We start from the raw sequence: 25,027 nt of genomic DNA, 5'->3' as shown, positions 1-25,027 counted from the left end.
TTTAAATGCATCTGCTTCGAATGTCTAACTCAACAAAGTTTCGCTGGAGTCTTTCGTTACGTCAATGGTTCGTTTGATAAAACACAAACCCGTTGTCATTATGGATATGTGATTTTAAATGTTGTTTCACAATTTTGGTGGATAAAGGATACGATTTTTCTTCTTCAGAATAGACTGTCTTTATGACCAAGAGCTTCGTTTCATGATGTGTTCGCTTTGGAGAGGCTTTTCGTTGCCTCTCACTTCGTCGTTAAATCGACGTTTTTTAAAATGCTGTCGACAGTTGAGCAGAAGCTACAATATAGCGTCTTGTATCCCGGAGGCAGTCGCATTCCAAGGTGTCAGTGATCATTCGGGACTCTACAAATTCTCCGTCGACGAAAGTGACCGGTTTTGGGGCGCAGTGGCGCGCCAGAGACTGTCGTGGATAAGTCCCTTTCACACCGTTCAGAACTGTGACTTTAGTCAAGGCAAAATAAAATGGTTTGAAGGGGGAAAACTCAATGTATCTGGTAAGATAACATTTTCTACACAAAATATACAAGAAATATTTTAAATGTTTTTGTACTGCTATATCTAAATCATATTCTCGCTAACCTACCTAATAACCATATGGATTGCTGTTGTTTTCTACCTTAAAAGAAAAATCTCCATAGAGTAGTTTTGATGATGGGTATTGGTTGAAATACATTTACCTTTATTTTGAAAATAATAATTCTATAGTAAATATAGTACTCCAGTTGGTCCTATATTCCCTGCCAGTTCTATTTCTCTGCCAGTAGAGTCACCCAGAGCAACTGCCTTAACCATTTGGTCCTATACACAATGTTTTTTCCCCCCTGCCAGTTCTATTTCACTGCCAGTAGAGTCACCCAGAGTAACTGCCTTAATGTTGCTGGACCCCAGGAAGAGTAGCTGTTTCCTTGGCAGGAACTAATGGGGATCCTTAATAAACCCCAGGAAGAGTAGCTGTTTCCTTGGCAGGAACTAATGGGGACCCTTAATAAACCCCAGGAAGAGTAGCTGCTGCCTTGGCAGGAACTAATGGGGATCCTTAATAAACCCCAGGAAGAGTAGCTGCTGCCTTGGCAGGAACTAATGAAGATCCATAATAAACCCAGGAAGAGTAGCTGCTGCCTTGGCAGGAACTAATGAAGATCCATAATAAACCCCAGGAAGAGTAGCTGCTGCCTTGGCAGGAACTAATGGGGATCCATAATAAACCCCAGGAAGAGTAGCTGCTGCCTTGACAGGAACTAATGAAGATCCATAATAAACCCCAGGAAGAGTAGCTGCTGCCTTGGCAGGAACTAATGGGGATCCATAATAAACCCCAGGAAGAGTAGCTGCTGCCTTGGCAGGAACTAATGAAGATCCATAATAAACCCCAGGAAGAGTAGCTGCTGCCTTGGCAGGAACTAATGAAGATCCATAATAAACCCCAGGAAGAGTAGCTGCTGCCATGGCAGGAACTAATGGGGATCCATAATAAACCCCAGGAAGAGTAGCTGCTGCCATGGCAGGAACTAATGGGGATCCTTAATAAATACAAACAGTACCAATTACTGGGTTCAGTCAGGAGGAGAAGACACTGATGGAATCTATCATGAGAACATTCACATTGACACACAGGCTCTCTTGTGTTGTGAACAAACAAAGCATTTATCCCAAAGTATTTACCAGGAAAGAACCAAGCTATTGGCAGAATAGTCAAGCTAATTTAGTTTGAAAAGAACAACAGAGCTGAACTGCTTTGAGACTGACTTTCACTTCTGTGTGTGTGTGTGTGTGTGTGTGTGTGTGTGTGTGTGTGTGTGTGTGTGTGTGTGTGTGTGTGTGTGTGTGTGTGTGTGTGTGTGTGTGTGTGTGTGTGTACCTACATGTGTGTGCGCTTGTCTGTATTTGTGAGCGTGCGTATGTGTGTGTGGGTTGTGTATGTGTGTGTGTTTGTATGTGTGCCTGCGTACGTACCTATATGTGTGTGCACTTGTCTGTATGTGTGAGCATGCATGCGTGTGGGGTGTGTATTTGTGTGTGTGTGTGTGTCTGCATGTGTGTGTATGTGTGTGTGTTTGGGTGTGTGTGTGGGGGGGGGGTGTGTGTGTGTCTGTATGTGTGTGTGCGTGTGTGTGTGTGTGTGAGCGTGTGTGTGTGTGTCTGTATGTGTGAGCGTGTGTGTGTCTGTGTGTGTGTCTGTGTGTGTGTGTGTGTGAGCGTGTGTGTGTGTGTGTGAGCGTGTGTGTGTGTGTCTGTATGTGTGAGCGTGTGTGTGTCTGTGTGTGTGTGAGCGTGCGTGTGTGTGTGAGCGTGTGAGCGTGTGTGCGTGTGTGTGTGTGTGTGTGTGTGTGTGTGTGTGTGTGTGTGTGTGTGTGTGTGTGTGTGTGTGTGTGTGTGTGTGTGTGTGTGTGTGTGTGTGTGTGGCGCGCGCAGTGAACTGCTTGGACCGTCATGTTCACACTTGTCCAGAGAGAGTGGCTCTGATCTGGGAGAGAGATGAACCTGGAACTGAGGTCAAGATCACCTACAGGTCTGGAACTACCACATTCACCATCTCATGTGGGAACACACTTTAAATTCACTATCTGCATTCATACAGCAAATCATGTCTTTGTAGCGACTATAACCCAACACCTAGCGACCTCATCAAGAGGTTTGGACTTGTTGACGCAGCGGGTAAAGGCCTTAGCTTGACAGTCACTGGACCTGGGTTTGAGTCCCGTGCGAGACTACCCCCTGGATTCGCTACACTGGACCTGGGTTTGAGTCCCGTGCGAGACTACCCCCTGGATTCGCTACACTGGACCTGGGTTTGAGTCCCGGGCGAGACTACCCCCTGGATTCGCTACACTGGACCTGCGTTTGAGTCCCGTGCGAGACTACCCCCTGGATTCGCTACACTGTGAACATTCATGTAGTTTTGTTGTTCCCTGGTGCATGGCAGGTGATCATTCAGACAATTTATTACCTGAAATAATGTTTTGGTGGGGTTACCTCATGTATAACTGAGACGACCAAATATAATCGCAAAGAGTAGGCCCATCACAACTACTGTAATCTATACACAAAGAGTAGGTCTATCACAACTACTGTAATCTATACACAAAGAGTAGGTCTATCACAACTACTGTAATCTATACACAAACAGTAGGCCTATCACAACTACTGTAATCTATACACAAAGAGTAGGTCTATCACAACTACTGTAATCTACATACAAGGATAGACTGTATAAATACACATACTCATCACCCCTCACACCCTCATTCCCCTTCGTATCACCCAACTTTATTGACATTTCTCTCTACAGACAGCTACTGGAGCTGACCTGTCGCCTGGGCAACCTCCTGAAGCGCCAGGGGGTGCGGAGGGGGGACTGTGTGACTATCTATATGCCCCCCTGCCCCCTGGCAGTGGCCTCCATGTTGGCGTGCGCCCGGATAGGTGCGGCCCACAATGTGGTCTTCGCCGGGTTCAGCTCCGAGGCCCTGGCTGACCGCATCAGAGACGGTGAGAGGTCATCACTGTCTGGCTAAGTTTGCTATGTCATAAACCCTGCTTATTTCTACAACGTATCTTCATAAAACCTAACCTTAACCACATTGCTAACCTTATGCCTAACCCCAAAAAAGACCAAAAAGCTGATTTTATTTCCATAAATGTATACAATGTAGACAATTCTGACACAAATAGTCACTGTATCTTTCATTACCAATCTCTCTCTGTATCGACTGTATAATGTACCTGGCCCTGCTCCAGCCCAGTCCAGCACGGTGATCACGGTCAACCAGGGTGTGAGGGGAGGCAAGGTGGTTGACCTGAAGAGAACCGTGGACCAGGCCGTCCAGAACTGTCCCTCAGTCCAGCAGGTCCTGGTTGCCATGAGAACAGAGAACACCGTTGCCATGACAGACAGAGATGTTCCGCTGGAGGAGGTGAGTCAATAGAGACACAGCTTACTGGAGGAGGTGAGCCAATAGACACAGCTTACCGGTGAGGTTATAACTGTTCATAAGAGGTTGGTGTTTATAAATAGGTAACAACTGTTTTTATAACTGCTTTTTGTATTTAAACAATAGTTAATTCAAAAACATTTACTGTTTGTTAAATTGCGTGTGAAAAATAGTATATATTTTTTTAAATGGGAAGAAAGAAAAGAATCCGTTAGCTTCATGGATCTTTGTACGACAAGTCAAATAGTTCTGCTGACACTTCTTATCACCCCTTACTGTATCACCTTGTGGAAACCTAGCAGCTTGGTAAATGATTGTCAAATTTGTGTGAATGCGCCTGTGTCTCGACCATGACTTTGACTTGAATATAGGAGGCATTATTGAGATTGAATATGGGTTTAAACCAACGGCTCGTAATAATGTAAATGTAACCTTTATTTTACTAGGCAAGACAGTTAAGAAGAAATTCTTATTTACAATGACGGCCTGCCGTCAATGACGGCCTGCCGGGGAACAGTGGGTTAGCTGCTTTGTTCAGAGGCAGAACGACAGATTTTTACCTTGTCAGCTCGGGGATTCAAACCAGCAACCTTTCGGTTACTGGCCCAACACTCTAACCACTAGGCTACCTGCCCCCCCAAATGGAGTGTAATGGCTGGAATGGATTGAATGGAATGATATCCAACATCTGTTTTTTACTACCATTCCATTCACTCCATTCCAGACATTATTATACACCCTCCTCCCCTAACCAGCCTCCACTGGTTGAAACCTCTCTGAAACATTATTGAGGCTTTAAATGACCGACATCATGTGGCCATGACATCATGTGGCCTGGCTGGTCTAGCGGTAAATCTGCAGATGTGTCGGCATAGGTTCAAATCCGGCCTACTGCCCTTTGACACAATCTCTATTTTTCTCCACTGTCATCCTCTCTATCTGTCCAATAAAATAAAAAAAATGGCTGACATCTTTATATGTTATTAACAGGTGATACTGAGACTTCAAATGGTTGAACCATAGAAATATTATTAATAGAAAGCGGGCCTCCCGAGTGGCGCAGTGGTCTAAGGCAAGCAACACTGAAGCATGCATGAGAGCAACAGCTGTTCCGGACGACAGTGTGATCACGCTTTCTGTAGCCGATGTGAGCAAGACATTTAAACAGGTCAACCTGGCCTCTCGAGTGGTACAGCGGTCTAAGGCACTGCATCACAGTGCTAGCTGTGCCACTAGAGATCCTGGTTCGAGTCCAGGATCTGTCGCAGCCGGCCGTGACCCGGGAGACTCATGGGGCGGAGCACAATTGGCCCAGCGTCGTCTGGGTAAGGGGAGGGTTTGGCCGGTGGGAATGTTCTTGTCCCATCGCGCTCTAGTGACTCCTGTGGTGGGCCAGGTGAAATGCACGCTGACACGGTCGCCAGGTGCACAGTGTTTCTTCCGAAACATTGGTGCGGCTGGATTCCGGGTTAAGCGGGCATTGTGTCAAGAAGCAGTGTGGCTGGGTTGTGTTTTCGGAGGACGCAAGGCTCTCGACCTTCGCCTCTCCCGAATCCGTACGGGAATTCCAGCAATGGGACAAGACTGATAACTACCAATTGGATGCCACGAAAATTGGGGAGAAAAAGGGGTATGAAAAATAAAAAATAGGGAAAAAAATTAATAGAAAGTCCACTCATTGACTTGAAAAAATGCGGAATTCCCTTGAATGGGGGATTCTGTTTCTATGGGGCTGAACTCTTTGTCCCTTTAACAGGAGATGATGAAGGAGGATGTGGTGTGTGAGCCCGTTGCCATGGACAGTGAGGACGTCTTGTTCCTGCTCTATACGTCAGGCAGCACAGGGAAACCTAAGGGTCTGGTTCATACACAGGCTGGTTACCTGCTGTACACCGCCCTTACACACAGGGTGAGGGTCTGGTAAACACACACACACACACACACACACACACACACACACACACACACACACACACACACACACACACACACACACACACACACACACACACACACACACACACACACACACACACACACAGGGTAAACCCTATAGAGCTCACGTTCAATGCTTAGGATTTAGATCAGCGGGCTAACACAGTCTTGTGACACATTCTAATCCTAAAGACCGAGAACCCCAGGGACTAGCTACAGGGGGTCTGCGAAAATATCATAAAATAAAAAAGTGGGAAAATGTTTTTTATGAATATCGCTAGCAACAACAGAATAAACACATTTTGATTTACATACCTACAGGATGAAATAAGATAATATCTTCTTTCAACTTTATTTTTCAACTCCTAATATTGAGATAATTACAATCACTAGAGTATCTGACATATGCTTTGAAAAAAACAGCTGTATGTACCAGTCTGGCAGTGCATGTTTATCAACACATGGCTAACCTTTAACCAGCTAAACAGCTGCTCTTAGTTACCTTTCCTTACCAACACTTGGCTAACCTTTGACCAGCTATATATAACCGATGTGAAATGGCTAGCTAGTTAGCGGGGTGCGTGCTAATAGCGTTTCAATTGGTGACATCACTCGGTCTGAGACCTTGAAGTAGTTGTTCCCCTTGCTCTGCAAGGGCCGCGGCTTTTGTGGAGCGATGGGTAACGATGCTTCGAGGGTGGCTGTTGTTGATGTGTGCAGAGGGTCCCTGGTTCAAGCCCAGTTAGGGGTGAGGGTCCTTGGTTCAGAGGGTCCCTGGTGCGAGCCCAGGTAGGGGCGAGGGTCCCTGGTTCAAGCCCAGGTAGGGGCGAGGGTCCCTGGTTCGAGCCCAGGTAGGGGCGAGGGTCCCTGGTTCACAGGGTCCCTGGTTCGAGCCCAGGTAGGGGCGAGGAGATGGATGGAAGCTATACTGTTACAACTGTGGCTCAGTTGATAGAGCATGGTGTTTGCAATGGTGTTTGCAATGCCAGAGTTGTGGGTTTGATTCCCACGGGGGCCAGTATGGAAAAATAAAAAATTTATGAAATGTATGCATTCACTACTGTAAGTCGCTCTGGATAAGAGCGTCTGCTAAATGACTAAAATGTAAATGTAAAATTTACAGCTGCTCTTAGTTACCTTTCTAGCTAATGGGCTAAGTTAGAGATTAACTTCCAATTATAGTGTGGGGAGATCAAAATAATGAACAACTATCTACCAAATCTATTCATTTTCAAATGTTAATGACTTCTTGCCATTATCATTCACCTGATGATAAGACATAAATATTTATTTTTTTGCTAACATCCAGTATGATGGGGGACCCTGAGACTCCGGTTTACCTGGGTGGTTTGAAGACCCCTGATCTAGACCAGTACCTATTGCCTAACCTCCTTCCTCTATTGTCCTCTCTCCTTCAGTATGTGTTCAACTACCACGACGGGGATGTGTTTGGCTGTGTGGCGGACATCGGCTGGATAACAGGTCACAGCTACATCGTCTATGGCCCTCTGTGTAATGGAGGAACCACCGTTCTGTTTGAGAGTACACCAGTATACCCCAACCCAGGTGACAACAGACTACTAAGGTTTTTTTACAACCTGCACTTCAACGTGTTTACAACTTAAATCTGAACTCACCATTCCACTATAAATATAACTCCCTTGCGTATATTCAGTATGTAACGGCGTTCGTCGGAAGAAGGGGACCAAAGCGCAGCGTGGTACGTGTTCATGATTTATTAAACAAGGAAACACTCGAACAAAAATAACAAAACAAAAAGCCAACAGTTCCATCAGGTACAAAATACAAAACAGAAAACAACTACCCACAATCACAGGTGGGGGAAAAAGGCTGCCTAAGTATGATTCCCAATCAGAGACAACGATAGACAGCTGCCTCTGATTGGAAACCATACTCGGCCAAAACAAAGAAATAGATAGCATAGAATGCCCACCCCACATCACACCCTGACCTAACCAAACAGAGAAAAACGGATCTCTCAGGTCAGGGCGTGACACAGTAGGCCTACACTCTTAGGAAAAAGAACCTAAAAGGGTTCTTTGGCTGTCCCCATAGGAGAACCCTTTGAAGAACCATTTTGGTTCCCGTTTTGTTTCCAGGTAGAACCCTTTTGAGTTCCATGTAAAACCCTTTCCACATAGGGTTCTACATGGAACCCAAAATAGTTCTACCTGGAACCAAAAAGGGAACCACAAATGGTTCTCCAATGGGGACAGCCAAAGAACCCTTTTGGAACCCTTTTTTCTAAGAGTATACTGTCATTGAGAGTACATTTCTGTCTTGTGAAAAGTTCTGCATTGAGGCCTGTAAGACACAACAAAAGTTTTAGGCCCAAACATGAGGTTTTATGTGCTGCCTAGCAATATGTCAAATAAGTTAATATTAAAACAGTTCTCTGTATGTTCTGTGAATGAACTTTTCTGTCTTCCAAGAATTACAGTATGACACCAACACATGTATATATCTGGTGATGTTACAGGCAGGTACTGGGAGATGGTGGAGAGGCTGGGGATCAACCAGTTTTACGGTGCTCCCACGGCCATCAGGCTGCTGCTGAAATACGGAGACGAGTGGGTGCAGAATTACAACCGCTCCTCCCTAAAAACCCTGGGCTCTGGTAGGTCGAACCTTACAACAACAGGACTCTCTATCTCCTTTTTATGTTGAGAATGGTGCCAAAGGAGATGGCTGCCGTTTTACGATCCCGTAGCCAATTGTGCTATTGTTTTTTCGCGTTATTTGTTGCTTATTTTCTATATAACGTTTCTTCCACCGTGTTTTATGACTGCTGCTGTATAATTATTTGCAACTTTCTTTTTTTACTTATATATTTTTTACTTACCACTTTTTCTTCTTAACGTATTAAGGCATTGTTGGTTATGGGCTTGTAAGTAAGAATTTCATTGTATTCATTGTATTCGGCACATGTGACAAATAACATTTGATTTGATTTGATTAGACCTCAGGAGAATATCCTGCTGAATACCATACACCCCATAGACAATAGCCTTACAGTGTGATGGATCCATAGACAGCAGTCTACAGTGTGATGGATCCATAGACAGCAGTCTACAGTGTGATGGATCCATGGACAGCAGTCTACAGTGTGATGGATCCATAGACAGCAGTCTACAGTGTGATGGATCCATAGACAGCAGTCTACAGTGTGATGGATCCATAGACAGCAGTCTACAGTGTGATGGATCCATAGACAGCAGTCTACAGTGTGATGGATCCATAGACAGCAGTCTACAGTGTGATGGATCCATGGACAGCAGTCTACAGTGTGATGGATCCATGGACAGCAGTCTACAGTGTGATGGATCCATAGACAGCAGTCTACAGTGTGATGGATCCATAGACAGCAGTCTACAGTGTGATGGATCCATAGACAGCAGTCTACAGTGTGATGGATCCATAGACAGCAGTCTACAGTGTGATGGATCCATAGACAGCAGTCTACAGTGTGATGGATCCATAGACAGCAGTCTACAGTGTGATGGATCCATAGACAGCAGTCTACAGTGTGATGGATCCATAGACAGCAGTCTACAGTGTGATGGATCCATAGACAGCAGTCTACAGTGTGATGGATCCATGGACAGCAGTCTACAGTGTGATGGATCCATAGACAGCAGTCTACAGTGTGATGGATCCATAGACAGCAGTCTACAGTGTGATGGATCCATAGACAGCAGTCTACAGTGTGATGGATCCATAGACAGCAGTCTACAGTGTGATGGATCCATAGACAGCAGTCTACAGTGTGATGGCTCCATAGACAGCAGTCTACAGTGTGATGGATCCATCCATAGACAGCAGTCTACAGTGTGATGGATCCATAGACAGCAGTCTACAGTGTGATGGCTCCATAGACAGCAGTCTACAGTGTAACAGTATACTGTAGTAGTAGTAGTAGTAGTAGTAGTAGTGTATACTGTTTCAGTACAGCAGGCGGTGTTGTGCTGATGGTATATTAACATGATACTGTAGTAGTAGGTACATGAGCCTTGCTGTGGGTGCCACGGATTCAGCAGTCAGTACTATGCATGTCGAAGGCATGTCATGTCGCCAGGCGAGGGTAAAGGTTTGACCTCTAAAGACAGTCTACATATGTAATGGAACACGTGTGCCGTGCCAGGCCGGGGAATGGAATTATCTAGACAGCACATCATAAACATGTCCTGTCTTCTTCCTGTCCTCTTCTTGTCCTCTTCCCTATGAACCCATCAACACAGAGGCGTGGGAGTGTTAAAACCTGGAGTGCTCCTCCTATCATTTCCATTGACTGTGAATGCACCCTCTAGGTTGTTTAACTCTGTGGTGCTGGCTCCCTGTGGTGCTGTTAACCATGTCCTGTCCTGTCCTGTCCTGTTCTATCCTGTCCTGTTCCCTCTGAAGTGGGCGAGAATAGACCTGTGGTGCTGTTAACCATGTCCTGTCCTGTCCTCTTCTGTCCTGTCCTGTTCTGTCTTGTCCTGTTCCCTCTGAAGTGGGCGAGAATAGACCTGTGGTGCTGTTAACCATGTCCTGTCCTGTCCTGTCCTGTTCTGTCTTGTCCTGTTCCCTCTGAAGTGGGTGAGAATAGCCCTGTGGTGCTGTTAACCATGTCCTGTTCTATCCTGTCCTGTTCCCTCTGAAGTGGGTGAGAATAGACCTGTGGTGCTGTTAACCCTGTCCTGTCCTGTCATGTCCTGTTCTATCCTGTCCTGTTCCCTCTGAAGTGGGTGAGAATAGCCCTGTGGTGCTGTTAACCCTGTCCTTTCCTGTTTCCTCTGCAGTGGGTGAACCCATCAACACAGAAGCTTGGGAGTGGTACCATCGGGTGGTGGGGGACGGACGCTGCCCTGTGGTCGACACCTGGTGGCAGACAGGTAATGACTGACCTTTAACCTTACTACTAAAACTTATATTTACTACTTTATTACAAATTTACTAACTCAAGTTCTTACACAGTATGTACTGTATGCAGAATGCTGTATGAGATCAGGGTGTTTCTTAAAATGCACAAGCACGCAAGTTGGAGTACGGGAGGGTTGGAGTATGAGTCCAAATCAAAGTATTAGAATCGGAGCATTGAGGGAACTTCTCGCAAAGAAATATGACGCAACCATGTAAAAAATGAAGCAAATTTTCTTGAAATCAATGGCAGCCATTATTTAAGCTGAAGCGAGAGAAAATACACTCAGACTTCAGAATTACATTTAGCCTATTCACATCTCTTATGTTGCCAGACTACAATATTTCATCTTGATAAGTTAATAAATACATGCTGTGTTATTTTTGGCATGTTTACCTGCCTATGTACCGTATATAGCAAGCCCATAATAAGCCAATAGGGCTAACTGGCTAGCTACTAGTACTGTTAGCTAGCCAGATAGCAACGAAGAATTGTTAGCTAGCAACCCATTGACATCTATCTTGCATAATATTCGTTTTAGGTCATTTTTGCCTGTTAAACTATCTGGTTAGCTACATTATTACGGTTCACATATAGCTAATTGATAGTTATGTAAAACAGTTTCTTAGTGTATATCTTGTTTCGTCTCTATTGCCATTGTTGTCCTGGCTGGAAGACGGTTCAGTGAATGGGTACTGTAAGTCCATAGTAAGCCAATAGGGATAACTGGCTAGCTAGCTAGCCATAAAGAATTGGTAGCTACCCACAAAAAATGAAGATCTACCTTGCATAACATTCGTTTTAGGTAATTTTTGCCTGTTTAACTAGCTGGCTAGCTAGATTATTACGGTTCACATATCTAGCTGATAATTATGAAGTAAATCGTTTGCTTTGTGTATATCGTGCTTTGTCTCTATTGTTGCCATTGTCCTGGAAGGAAGAAGGTTCGGTGAATGGGGAGGTGCAGCATGAGGTAATACAGTAGGGGGAGTACTGCTCAGCGTGAGGTAATACAGTAGGGGGAGTACTGCTCAGCGTGAGGTAATACAGTAGGGGGAGTACTGCTCAGCGTGAGGTAATACAGTAGGGGGAGTACTGCTCAGCGTGAGGTAATACAGTAGGGGGAGGGCTGCTCAGCGTGAGGGAATACAGTAGGGGGACTGCTGCTCAGCGTGAGGTAATACAGTAGGGGGAGTACTGCTCAGCGTGGGGTAATACAGTAGGGGGAGTACTGCTCAGCGTGAGGTAATACAGTAGGGGGAGTGCTGCTCAGCATGAGGTAATACAGTAGGGGGACTGCTGCACAGCGTGAGGTAATACAGTAGGGGGAGGGCTGCTCAGCGTGAGGTAATACAGTAGGGGGAGTGCTGCTCAGCGTGAGGTAATACAGTAGGGGGAGTACTGCTCAGCGTGAGGTAATACAGTAGGGGGAGTACTGCTCAGCGTGAGGTAATACAGTAGGGGGAGTACTGCTCAGCGTGAGGTAATACAGTAGGGGGAGTACTGCTCAGCGTGAGGTAATACAGTATGGGGAGTGCTGCTCAGCGTGAGGTAATACAGTATGGGGAGTGCTGCTCAGCGTGAGGTAATACAGTAGGGGGAGTGCTGCACAGCGTGAGGTAATACAGTAGGGGGAGTACTGCTCAGCGTGAGGTAATACAGTAGGGGGAGTACTGCTCAGCGTGAGGTAATACAGTAGGGGGAGTACTGCTCAGCGTGAGGTAATACAGTAGGGGGAGTGCTGCACAGTGTGAGGTAATACAGTAGGGGGAGTGCTGCTCAGCGTGAGGTAATACAGTAGGGGGAGTACTGCTCAGCGTGAGGTAATACAGTAGGGGGAGTACTGCTCAGCGTGAGGTAATACAGTATGGGGAGTGCTGCTTAGCGTGAGGTAATACAGTAGGGGGAGTGCTGCACAGCGTGAGGTAATACAGTAGGGGGAGTACTGCTCAGCATGAGGTAATACAGTAGGGGGAGGTGTAGCGTGAGGTAATACAGTAGGGGGAGTGCTGCTCAGCGTGAGGTAATACAGTAGGGGGAGTGCTGCTCAGCGTGAGGTAATACAGTAGGGGGGCTGCACGGCGTGAGGTAATACAGTAGGGGGAGTGCTGCTCAGCGTGAGGTAATACAGTAGGGGGGGCTGCACGGCGTGAGGTAATACAGTAGGGGAGTGCTGCTCAGCGTGAGGTAATACAGTAGGGGGAGTGCTGCTCAGCGTGAGGTAATACAGTAGGGGGAGTGCTGCTCAGCGTGAGGTAATACAGTAGGGGGAGTGCTGCTCAGCGTGAGGTAATACAGTAGGGGGAGTGCTGCTCAGCGTGAGGTAATACAGTAGGGGGCTGCTCGCGTGAGGTAATACAGTAGGGGGGCTGCACGGCGTGAGGTAATACAGTAGGGGGAGTGCTGCTCAGCGTGAGGTAATACAGTAGGGGGGAGTGCTGCTCGGCGTGAGGTAATACAGTAGGGGGAGTGCTGCTCAGCGTGAGGTAATACAGTAGGGGGAGTGCTGCTCAGCGTGAGGTAATACAGTAGGGGGAGTGCTGCTCAGCGTGAGGTAATACAGTCAGGGGGAGTGCTGCTCAGCGTGAGGTAATACAGTAGGGGGAGTACTGCTCAGCGTGACGTAATACAGTAGGGGGAGTGCTGCTCAGCGTGAGGTAATACAGTAGGGGGAGGTGCTGCTCAGCGTGAGGTAATACAGTAGGGGGGAGTACTGCTCAGCGTGAGGTAATACAGTAGGAGAGTGCTGCTCAGCGTGAGGTAATACAGTAGGGGGAGTGCTGCTCAGCGTGAGGTAATACAGTAGGAGAGTGCTGCTCAGCGTGAGGTAATACAGTAGGGCGAGTGCTTCTCAAATGTAATGTTTTATGTGTTCTCCACACTCTCTCGACCTCACAAGAACGTACTCAAGAGAACGTGGTCGGACAATGCGCTCGGGGCATATTGAGAAACAGCCCATGTGACAACCTAAAGGGACAGCTCAACCTAGTGTTGCAAACACTGTAAACATAGTTCTGCGATGCTTCTTGAACGGCTTTTCGGTTCTTGTTTAGTTCCCTTTTTTAAAGGAAAAACGGTTCCCTCAGTACTAGTTCTTATGAAGGGGCTTTTTATATAGCTTCTTTTGTTAAGGGGGAAAGTTTCCTTTTCTTTGTATCTTCTCTGTTGATTGTTGCAGATTAGTGTACTGTACAGTGTGAGCTGGTCTGTCTGATTTGGGTCTACTGCTCTGTGTGGAGCTGGTCTGGTTGTCTGCCAGCATAAGCACAATCAGAAATGTTGAGTTCATGAACTTTCTAGGGAGCGCTTTTAACCACCAGGAAGAACAATCAGTCTTAAAGGGGAGAGACTGGTCCGATCATCTCATCAAGAAATATACTATTACGTAAGCGCACACGTACGTACGCACGCACGCACGCACGCACGCACACACACACACACACACAACCACACACACAGACACACTCTACACACCCTGCTCTCCAGCCAATCGAATTAAATGTTTTATATCCCTTCTGGACTGCATCAAACCAGATGTTATTCTAATACTGCCAGATATCTGACCCCAGAGCGGCAGTAGCAGAGGCAGACAGAGGAACTTGGAAACAAACACTTTGCAGCAATTCATTTCACTCTCTCCCTTTCTTTGTGACTGTAAGTCGCTCCGGATAAGAGTGTCTGCTAAAAGACTAAAATGTAAAATGTTCTCTTTCTTTCCTTTTTTGCTCAAAGAGCTCACCACCAGTTACATTGTACATTAGCTAGCCTGTTCTGAGGGCTCACCACCAGTTATATTGTACATTAGCTAGCCTGTTCTGAGGGCTCACCACCAGTTATATTGTACATTAGCTAGCCTGTTCTGAGGGCTCACCACCAGTTATATTGTACATTAGCTAGCCTGCTCTGAGGGCTTCCCACCAGTTATATTGTACATTAGCTAGCCTGTTCTGAGGGCTCACCACCAGTTATATTGTACATTAGCTAGCCTGCTCTGAGGGCTCACCACCAGTTACATTGTACATTAGCTAGCCTGTTCTGAGGGCTCACCACCAGTTATATTGTACATTAGCTAGCCTGTTCTGAGGGTTCCCCACCAGTTATATTGTACATTAGCTAGCCTGCTCTGAGGGCTCACCACCAGTTACATTGTACATTAGCTAGCCTGTTCTGAGGGCTCACCACCAGTTATATTGTACATTAGCTAGCCTGTTCTGAGGGCTCACCACCAGTTATATTGTACATTAGCTAGCCTGTTCTGAGGGCTCACCACCAGTTATATTGTACATTAGCTAGCCTGTTCTGAGGGCTCACCACCAGTTATATTGTTCATTAGCTAGCCTGTTCTGAGGGTTCCCCACCAGTTATATTGTTCATTAGCTAGCCTGCTCTGAGGGCTTCCCACCAGTTACATTGTACGTTAGCTAGCCTGTTCTGAGGGCTCACCACCAGTTATATTGTACATTATCTAGCCTGCTCTGAGGGCTCACCACCAGTTATATTGTACATTAGCTAGCCTGTTCTGAGGGCTCACCACCAGTTACATTGTACATTAGCTAGCCTGTTCTGAGGGCTTCCCACCAGTTATATTGTACATTAGCTAGCCTGTTCTGAGGGCTCACCACCAGTTATATTGTACATTAGCTAGCCTGCTCTGAGGGCTCACCACCAGTTACATTGTACATTAGCTAGCCTGCTCTGAGGGCTCACCACCAGTTATATTGTACATTAGCTAGCCTGTTCTGAGGGCTCACCACCACCGACTTTGTACATTAGCTAGCTTTCCATACTTTCTCTTTTTAGGGTCAATACCTCACACACCTTCATTGAATAGAAAGCTATATCGTTTGCTGCATTGTAACCAATTCTATCATTATGTCAGTGGAAAATAGCCTACAATAACAGGCCTGTAACCAATGTTCTTCCACAAAATTAATTTAGTGCTGGGCTATAAGAACATGTTTTAAAACCAAATCTGATTTGAGGCTAATCAAACAAAAATTCAGGTTGACCTTATATATTTCAGTCCTCAATCGCACCATATTACAGTCATTGAGTAATTAAAATAAATTCACCGGAATAATGTTAATTATCACACAAGTGGCATATTAAAGGGGCAATCTGGCATTGGTACATCAATTTTGAGACTTTTAAATGAATGATGTATTGCCATTTGTTGTTGTTGTTTCAATCCCAGGTTGGCTCTTTAATATTCATAGTTAAACATGCATAGTTTAGCATGGAGCATTAATGACACAGATATGACCCAAATACCCTACCTCAGAACAGAGGATTATGTCGTTATGTCCAGATTTTCCAATTAGCACTAAATGGCATTATTGGTAATTACTGGCAGTTTGATCTATGTGCAAAAAAGTCCATTACAAGGGCAAATAAGGAGATTTGACTGGCTGGCTGACTGGCTGGCTGACAGGCTGACTTGCTGACTGACTGGCTGGCTGACTGGCTGGTTGACTGGCTGGCTGTCTGACTGACTGGCTGGCTGACTAGCTGACTGGCTGACTTGCTGACTGGCTGGCTGTCTGACTGACTGGCTGGCTGACTGGCTGGTTAAATGGCTGGCTGACAGGCTGGTTAACTGGCTGGCTGGCTGACTGGTTGGCTGACTGGTTGGCACCTTGCCCCTGTGTGGGATGTTAATCTGTGGTGTCCTAGTTCTATGGATACCCTGGGTGCCTCCCAAATAGTACCCTATTCATTTTATAGTGCACTACTTTAGACCAGGTCCCATAGTAGTGCATTACTTTAGACCAGGACCCATAGTAGTGCACTACTTTAGACCAGCACCCATATTAGTGCACTACTTTAGACCATGGCCCATAGGGTAGTGCACCACTTCTGATCAGGGCCCATAGTAGTGCACTACTGTTGACCAGGCCCATAGTAGTGCACTCTAAAGGGAATAGGGTGCCATTTGGGACTCAACCCCTCTGTCAGTCCAGCTCCACACCAGCCAGATTAGCAGGGTAGATTAGCAGATTAGTAGATTAGCATGGCCTGGTCGCGGGATAGAGTCAAACCTAATTGCATTTAATTGACTTTTAACATGGCCGTAATTCGCTCATCGACATCTGTAGCTAAAGGATCAGGGCTTATTATGCTGACAGACTGACAAACTGGTTATTTACAAAAGCTTGTTCTGGTTCTCTGTTCTCTTTGCTGTCTCCTTTTTCCTCATCAACCTTTGCATCCTTTTATCTCCTCTTACTTTCTCTATGTATAGATTATATTTTTTTTAGGGGGTAGATCAGCTTTAATATTGCAGATAGATTGTGACTTCTATCAATGTAATTGTCTGCATAATTTCCAATCCCCCATATATTTGTTGGGTAAATCTATGTATTATTTTACATATATATTTCTTTAAATATATTTTCCTTATTATTTTCCCCTAACCCTACCACCCCTCCCCTAATTGTAGTACATACTCTAGTCTTTATACTGTGACAATTTGTTTGGGGGATCTCTTCAGGGGCCACAATAATATGGTGTGGTCAAAGGTTAGGCCCTGTTCAAATACTTGAAAAGGCATTCACCTATTCAGTCATGGCCGATCAGTGAAGAGAGCAAGGAAGGAAGCACTTTCAAGTATTCATACAGGGCTTTAGATTCATTAGAAAAGCAGTTGATTAAAACTCTCTCTCATTCCCGTATTATTCCCATCTCTCCAGAGACCGGTGGGATCTGCATCGCTCCCAGGCCGTCGGACCCAGAGGCGGAGATCGTACCGGCCATGGCCATGCGTCCGTTTTACGGGATCAAGCCGGCGCTGCTGGATACTGAGGTAGTGACTGGCGATGGCGTGCTAGTCCATTGAGGGGGGGGCTCTCTCTCTTTCGCTCTCTCTCTCTCTCTGGGATCTCTCTCTCCCCTCCTCCCTCTCTCTCTGTCTCTCTCTCTCTCTCTTTCTCTCTCTCCCTCTTTCTCTCCTCACTAAGAGCCCCAACATTCTCTGACCAGCTGGTAATCTGTTGTCGGGGCTTCCCAGCTGTCTGGTCTGTTTGGAAGCAGTCTGATATGCCACTTCCCTCTTCCACACACAATACTGTCACTCTGCTGTCTATTCAACCAGACATTCTGTTGTGGAGCGGAGTGGAGTGTGGAGCGGAGTGGAGTGTGGAGCGGAGTGTGGAGTGTGAGAGCGGAGTGGAGTGTGGAGTGGAGTGTGGAGCGGAGTGTGGAGCGTGGAGCGGAGTGTGGAGCGTGGAGTGGAGTGTGGAGCGGAGTGGAGTGTGGAGCGGAGTGGAGTGTGGAGCGGAGTGGAGTGTGGAGCGGAGTGGAGTGTGGAGCGGAGCGGAGTGTGGAGCGGAGCGGAGTGTGGAGCGGAGCGGAGTGTGGAGCGCCGTGTGGAGCGCCGTGTGGAGCGGCGCGTGGAGCGGCGCGTGAGAGCGGAGCGGAGTGTGGTCGAGTGGGTAACACTCTCGCCTCCGGAACCACTTGACTCCTGCTGCGACGGGGATTCCTGTCCAATCCCCTACGCATTTCTGCTCCCTCTATTCTGTCTCCTATCCTGTCATAAAAATAATAAAATACGTAAGGAGTTTGGAAATAGAAATGTTGTTTGTTTATTGTATCCAGGGTGAAGTGCTGAGTTCCAATGATTCGACTGGAGCTTTGTGTATCTCCCAGGCCTGGCCTGGTATGGCTCGCACCATCCACAACCACCACCAGAGATTCACAGAGACATATTTCCAGCCTTATCCAGGTACAGATAAACCAACCCATCCAGACTTTTAAAACTAGTGTTCTACAATGCTCAATCTCCTGTCTTCCTCAGGCTGAGACTAGTGCTCTGCTAAATCAATACTGTCCCCTAAATTGTGCCATACTACTATTAGGTTACTTCTTCACCGGCGACGGTGCTTACCGCTCCAAGGAAGGCTATTACCAGATCGTCGGCCGTCTTGACGATGTCATCAATGTGAGCGGTCACCGGCTTGGGACTGCGGAACTAGAGGATGTGGTGGTTTGTACGATCATAATCATGTTTAGTTTAGTTTATTAATTCGACCATTTAAAAAAAACAAGCACCCATAAAACTTGAAAAAGCCATACATGCACATGAATAAAATCATGGAGGATAAAACAATAATAAAGTCTGGGACTTATTTCCATTGTTAAATCATGGAGGATAACACACAATAAAGTCTAGAACTTATTTCCATTGTTAAATCATGGAGGATAACAGACAATAAAGTCTGGGACTTATTTCCATTGTTAAATCATGGAAGATAACAAACAATAAAGTGTAGGACTTATTTCCATTGTTAAATCATGGAGGATAACACATAATAAAGTCTGGGACTTATTTCCATTGTTAAATCATGGAGGATAACACACAATAAAGTCTGGGACTTATTTCCATTGTTAAATCATGGAGGATAACACACAATAAAGTCTGGGACTTATTTCCATTGTTAAATCATGGAGGATAACACACAATAAAGTCTGGGACTTATTTCCATTGTTAAATCATGGAGGATAACAAACAATAAAGTCTGGGACTTATTTCCATTGTTAAATCATGGAGGATAACAACATCAATAAAGTCTGGGACTTTATTTCCATTGTTAAATCATGGAGGATAACAACACAATAAAGTCTGGGACTTATTTCCATTGTTAAATCATGGAGGATAACACACAATAAAGTCTGGGATTTATTTCCATTGTTAAATCATGGAGGATAACACACAATAAAGTCTGGGATTTATTTCCATTGTTAAATCATGGAGGATAACACACAATAAAGTCTGGGATTTATTTCCATTGTTAAATCATGGAGGATAACACACAATAAAGTCTGGGACTTATTTCCATTGTTAAATCATGGAGGATAACACACAATAAAGTCTAGAACTTATTTCCATTGTTAAATCATGGAGGATAAAACATAATAAAGTCTGGGACTTATTTCCATTGTTAAATCATGGAGGATAAAACATAATAAAGTCTGGGATTTATTTCCATTGTTAAATCATGGAGGATAACAAACAATAAAATCTGGGATTTATTTCCATTGTTAAATCATGGAGGATAACACACAATAAAGTCTGGGACTTATTTCCATTGTTAAATCATGGAGGATAACAAACAATAAAGTCTGGGATTTATTTCCATTGTTAAATCATGGAGGATAAAACATAATAAAGTCTAGAACTTATTTCCATTGTTAAATCATGGAGGATAAAACAAAGTCTGGGACTTATTTCCATTGTTAAATCATGGAGGATAAAACATAATAAAGTCTAGAACTTATTTCCATTGTTAAATCATGGTGGATAACACACCATAAAGTCTGGGATTTATTTCCATTGTTAAATCATGGAGGATAACACACAATACAGTGTGGGACTTATTTCCATTGTTAAATCATGGAGGATAAAACATAATAAAGTCTGGGATTTATTTCCATTGTTAAATCATGGAGGATAACACACAATAAAGTCTGGGATTTATTTCCATTGTTAAATCATGGAGGATAACACACAATAAAGTCTGGGACTTATTTCCATTGTGGTTCTCTGGAGACAAGATGGCTGGACAAGATCGTGATGTGACCAAATGTCCCTCTCAAAATAACTTCACGATCAGTGGTGTAGCAGAGAGTAAACACACGTACCCCGTCTTTTACAGAAAAAGGCATTGAATGTATAGGGAGCATTACTTTAATTGGGCGGATCCATAATAAATACAAATAATCACCACGAATGGCGGTCAGCATTTACCCACCAATTCTTTTTTTTTACCACTACATCACTTTACCTGAGTCTACACAATAATCAGCTGAAATGTTGCTTATCGTATAAATGTCCATGTCAGCGTTATTAACAGTTGGAACTGATTCCATGGCGTTCTCTCCTAGAACCAGTGTCCTGGAGTGGCTGAGTCTGCTGCGATTGGCTACTCCCATGACATCAAAGGAGAGGGTGAGTGACATCGTGGAACTCTGACGTGCACCATGGTTACATGATTTATACCAATTGACTTTTACCCTGTTGTATTTCCACTTAACTCTCCACTCTTAGTGTCTAATTCAAGGAAATGTATCAACAACCAGGATTGGGTAGGTTACTTTCTAAATGTAATCCCTTACAGTTAATAGTTATCTGTCCACAATTGTAATCAGTAATGTAATTTATGGATTAGCCAAACTCAGTAACGTAATCTGATGACTTTCATTTACTTTTAGATTACTTTCCCCTTAAGAGGCATTATAAAAAGACAAAACGGATCCTTTAAACACATTTGGTGTGTCATCATAGTGGTCTCTGATTGGAGGTCATCATTTGGTGTGTCATCATAGTGGTGTCTGATTGGTGGTCATCATTTGGTGTGTCATCATAGTGGTGTCTGATTGGTGGTCATCATTTGGTGTGTCATCATAGTGGTCTCTGATTGGTGGTCATCATTTGGTGTGTCATCATAGTGGTCTCTGATTGGTGGTCATCATTTGGTGTGTCATTATAGTAGTCTCTGATTGGTGGTCAGACTCACTCAGGTGAAACAAACTTTTTTTTGTGCCTTTTTTCAATGCTGAATTGAATGTCATTGAGAAAACAGAAAGATTTCATCATGTATTTTAAAGTATCTGTAATCTGATTACAATATCATTGCTGGTAAAGTAACTGATTACAGTTCATTTTTTGGTTAATCAGATTACAAGTAATCCGCTCCTCTCCTACCTGACTGCAGTTTGTAATCAGATGACATGTAATCAGTTACTCCCCAACCCTGTCAAGAACAAAAAAAACAGTTGACATCTTTATTTCATCACCTTGAGCCAAACAAATGTACGTGAACTTGACCTTTAAGTGACCTTATGTAAATGATGTAGCATGTCATATGCTAGACAATAGTAAACAACAAACAAATATTGTAGATATCTTTTGACCAATCAGATCACCGTTTTTTTTTGCCAATAATTGGGCAAAAGATCAGAATTGAACTGCCTGTGTAAACGCAGCCTTTACGGCCATATAACTGATCTACTGTCCTCTTCTCTGACCAGGTGTGTATGTGTTTGTGGTGTTGAAGAAGGCAGTGATGGTTCAAGAGGATGTTCTAGCCCAGCAGCTCAGAGAGATGGTGTCCAGGAGCATCGCCAAGTACGCCTGCCCAGACTTCATTCAGGTAGTACCACTAATACCACCCTCTGTAACCCTCCCTCCGAGAGACTGAAAAACAGCTTCTATCTCAAGGCCATCAGACATATTAAACAGCCATCACTAACATTGAGTGGCTGCTGCCAACATACTGACTCAAATCTCTAGCCACTTTAATAATTAATAATTGGATGTAATAAATGTATCACTAGCCACAATGCCACTTTATATAATGTTTACATACCCTACATTACTCATGTCATATGTATATACTGTACTCTATATCATTTACTGCATCTTGCCTATGCCATTCGGCCATCGCTCATCCATATATTTATATGTACATATTCTTATTCATTCCTTTACACTTGTGTGTGTATAAGGTAGTTGTTGTGAAATTGTTAGATTACTTGTTAGATATTACTGCACGGTCGGAGCTAGAAGCACAAGCATTTCGCTACACTCGCATTAACATCTGCTAACCATGTGTATGTGACCAATTAAATTTGATTTGCCTAATTTATAAAGGTCATAAACAATGTCCTAAAGCTTCACAAGACTGTCCTGAACATGACTTATAACAGTAACAGCCATAAACAGCTGGGTTATGTTAAGTAGGGCACACAGTAGCAAACAAAAAATTTACAACAGAAAAAAACGAAAAGCTGTGTTCTGGTAAACTTAAAGTAGTACACTCCCCATTTCAAAACGTTTTTTTTTTAATGAAGGGAGGAAGGAAGGATATACTTTTAAAGTTTTCAAAACGGGGCTTTTATCTCTGTAGGTGGTGAGGTGTCTGCCAAAGACTCGCTCGGGAAAAATCATGCGTCGTGTCCTGAGGAAGGTCGTAGAGCGAAACACGGACGAGCTCGGGGACCTCAGCACGCTAGACGACCCTGACTCCGTGCACGAGGTCATCAGGGGTCACCAACGTCTCCGTGGCGACGGCAAGCAGCAGTAACAACAGGGTATTAAAAAGGAACACCACCAATTTATATATATATATTTTTTGGGGACTACAGAACAAAGAAAACAACAGTTTTGAATGATATGGTGCTGGAGAGAATGAATATGAGGTTAAACATTGGTGAAGTTTCCGTTTTAAGTTACAGAACATTCACATACACATGTATTGTGTAGCACAGATGCTTCTGTCATGACCAATAGAGAATCATCATACCAGTTGCATACATTATATCCAATCGGCAACATTCTGAATGTTTAACCACGTTTGAATAGACCTTGGTAAATCTGCACCCATATCCATTCCACAAACTACAGGGACGTGGAATACGCTGGGAGAACCTTAGATTTGTGTGTACTGTTGTGATTCGTTAGATATTACCGCACCTGTTGGAGCTAGAAACACAAGCATTTCGCTACACCCGTAATAACATCGGCTAAATATGTGTACTGACCAAAAACATTTGTTTTGATTTGAGAACCTTAACCAAAAACAATATCAGTTAGTAAAATGGTCTTGATTATTGCATGCTATTCTTCTTGCTCTATTTCATAAGTGCCTGTTCCGGATAACTGTAATGAATTGAGAAGGAAGGTATTTTTACTATTGTATGCATGTTTAAGAGTTTTAAACTTCTGTTTTTAGTGCATGATGCAAAGCAGATTATATTACTTAACTTTGTTTTATACAGATTATGATTTGAGTGATAAAGCAACAATAAACTGCAACCTTTACTGGTCACTTCCTGTCTTATTGAAAATACACATTTTAAATACACAATAAAAATACACATTTTAAATACACAATAAAAATACACATTTTATGTCAATAACAAAAGTAAAAGACATGATCATACATCACATTAAGACGTCAGTAAACAAAAACACAGTCCCACAACTTCACCTTGACCTGGTAAACAGTCCCACAGCTTCACCTTAACCTGGTAAACAGTCCCACAGCTTCACCTTGACCTGGTAAACAGTCCCACACCTTCACCTGGACCTGGTAAACAGTCCCACAGCTTCACCTTGACCTGGTAAACAGTCCCACAGCTTCACCTGGACCTGGTAAACAGTCCCACAGCTTCACCTTGACCTGGTAAACAGTCCCACAGCTTCACCTTGACCTGGTAAACAGTCCCACAGCTTCACCTTGACCTGGTAAACAGTCCCACAGCTTCACCTTGACCTGGTAAACAGTCCCACAGCTTCACCTGGACCTGGTAAACAGTCCCACAGCTTCACCTGGACCTGGTAAACAGTCCCACAGCTTCACCTTGACCTGGTAAACAGTCCCACAGCTTCACCTTGACCTGGTAAACAGTCCCACAGCTTCACCTTGACCTGGTAAACAGTCCCACAGCTTCACCTTGACCTGGTAAACAGTCCCACAGCTTCACCTTGACCTGGTAAACAGTCCCACAGCTTCACCTTGACCTGGTAAACAGTCCCACAGCTTCACCTTGACCTGGTAAACAGTCCCACAGCTTCACCTTGACCTGGTAAACAGTCCCACAGCTTCACCTTGACCTGGTAAACAGTCCCACAGCTTCACCTTGACCTGGTAAACAGTCCCACAGCTTCACCTTGACCTGGTAAACAGTCCCACAGCTTCACCTTGACCTGGTAAACAGTCCCACAGCTTCACCTTGACCTGGTAAACAGTCCCACAGCTTCACCTGGACCTGGTAAACAGTCCCACAGCTTCACCTTGACCTGGTAAACAGTCCCACAGCTTCACCTTGACCTGGTAAACAGTCCCACAGCTTCACCTTAACCTGTTCACTTTATATTCCACAATAAGTGAGCTGCATTCAGAGAGACGTTAGTTACCAATACTAGTTACCATGACTTGGAGAGCGGTGGTCAGTTACGATGTGGTTGGGTTTTGGTCAGTGTTCATTTAGTCAACAAAAATAGTGACTAAAATATTCTTCAAAGACCTATTTTTCAGTGGCAATTGACAAGACTATAACGTAGTAAATAGATGCATAATAAACTATAACTAAACAAAAGTGACTTTTCGATTCAGTTGACTAAAAACTAAACAAGATAAAAGTATCTCTGTGACTAAAATCTGTCTACAAAGTGGGTTGGAGAGGAGTTTTTGGAGAGATTGAGAGCTTTTTAGTGATA

The 25,027-nt window shown here is 44.3% G+C and overlaps 1 protein-coding gene across 1 annotated transcript; it reads left to right on the top strand.

The window, feature by feature from the left end:
- LOC106608304 (acetyl-coenzyme A synthetase 2-like, mitochondrial) lies at positions 1-23,362 on the top strand. Its single transcript, XM_045721154.2, has 14 exons — positions 1-512; positions 2,431-2,527; positions 3,308-3,507; positions 3,757-3,932; positions 5,707-5,859; positions 7,304-7,451; positions 8,386-8,523; positions 10,688-10,780; positions 17,496-17,608; positions 18,403-18,529; positions 18,663-18,790; positions 20,689-20,752; positions 21,835-21,956; positions 22,713-23,362. Exons 1-14 carry the CDS (start codon positions 203-205, stop codon positions 22,887-22,889), a joined length of 2,046 nt encoding a protein of 681 aa, XP_045577110.1. The 5' UTR covers positions 1-202; the 3' UTR covers positions 22,890-23,362.
- The last annotated feature ends 1,665 nt before the right edge of the window (positions 23,363-25,027 follow it).

This window comes from Salmo salar, chromosome 06 (assembly GCF_965601325.2).
Source record: "Salmo salar chromosome 06, fSalSal1, whole genome shotgun sequence".
Classification (NCBI taxonomy): domain Eukaryota; kingdom Metazoa; phylum Chordata; class Actinopteri; order Salmoniformes; family Salmonidae; genus Salmo; species Salmo salar.
Note: the sequence above shows the minus strand (reverse complement) of the source record. Positions and strands in the feature narration are given on the sequence as shown.

What these genes read in the sequence shown, in the direction of transcription:
- LOC106608304 (XM_045721154.2), top strand. Translation starts at nt 203, where the DNA reads ATGATGTGTTCGCTTTGGAGAGGCTTTTCGTTGCCTCTCACTTCGTCG. An exon ending in GGCTGACCGCATCAGAGACG is followed by an intron (nt 3,508 to 3,756) that starts GTGAGAGGTCAT and finishes GCCCTGCTCCAG; the next exon opens with CCCAGTCCAGCACGGTGATC. An exon ending in CGACACCTGGTGGCAGACAG is followed by an intron (nt 10,781 to 17,495) that starts GTAATGACTGAC and finishes CCATCTCTCCAG; the next exon opens with AGACCGGTGGGATCTGCATC.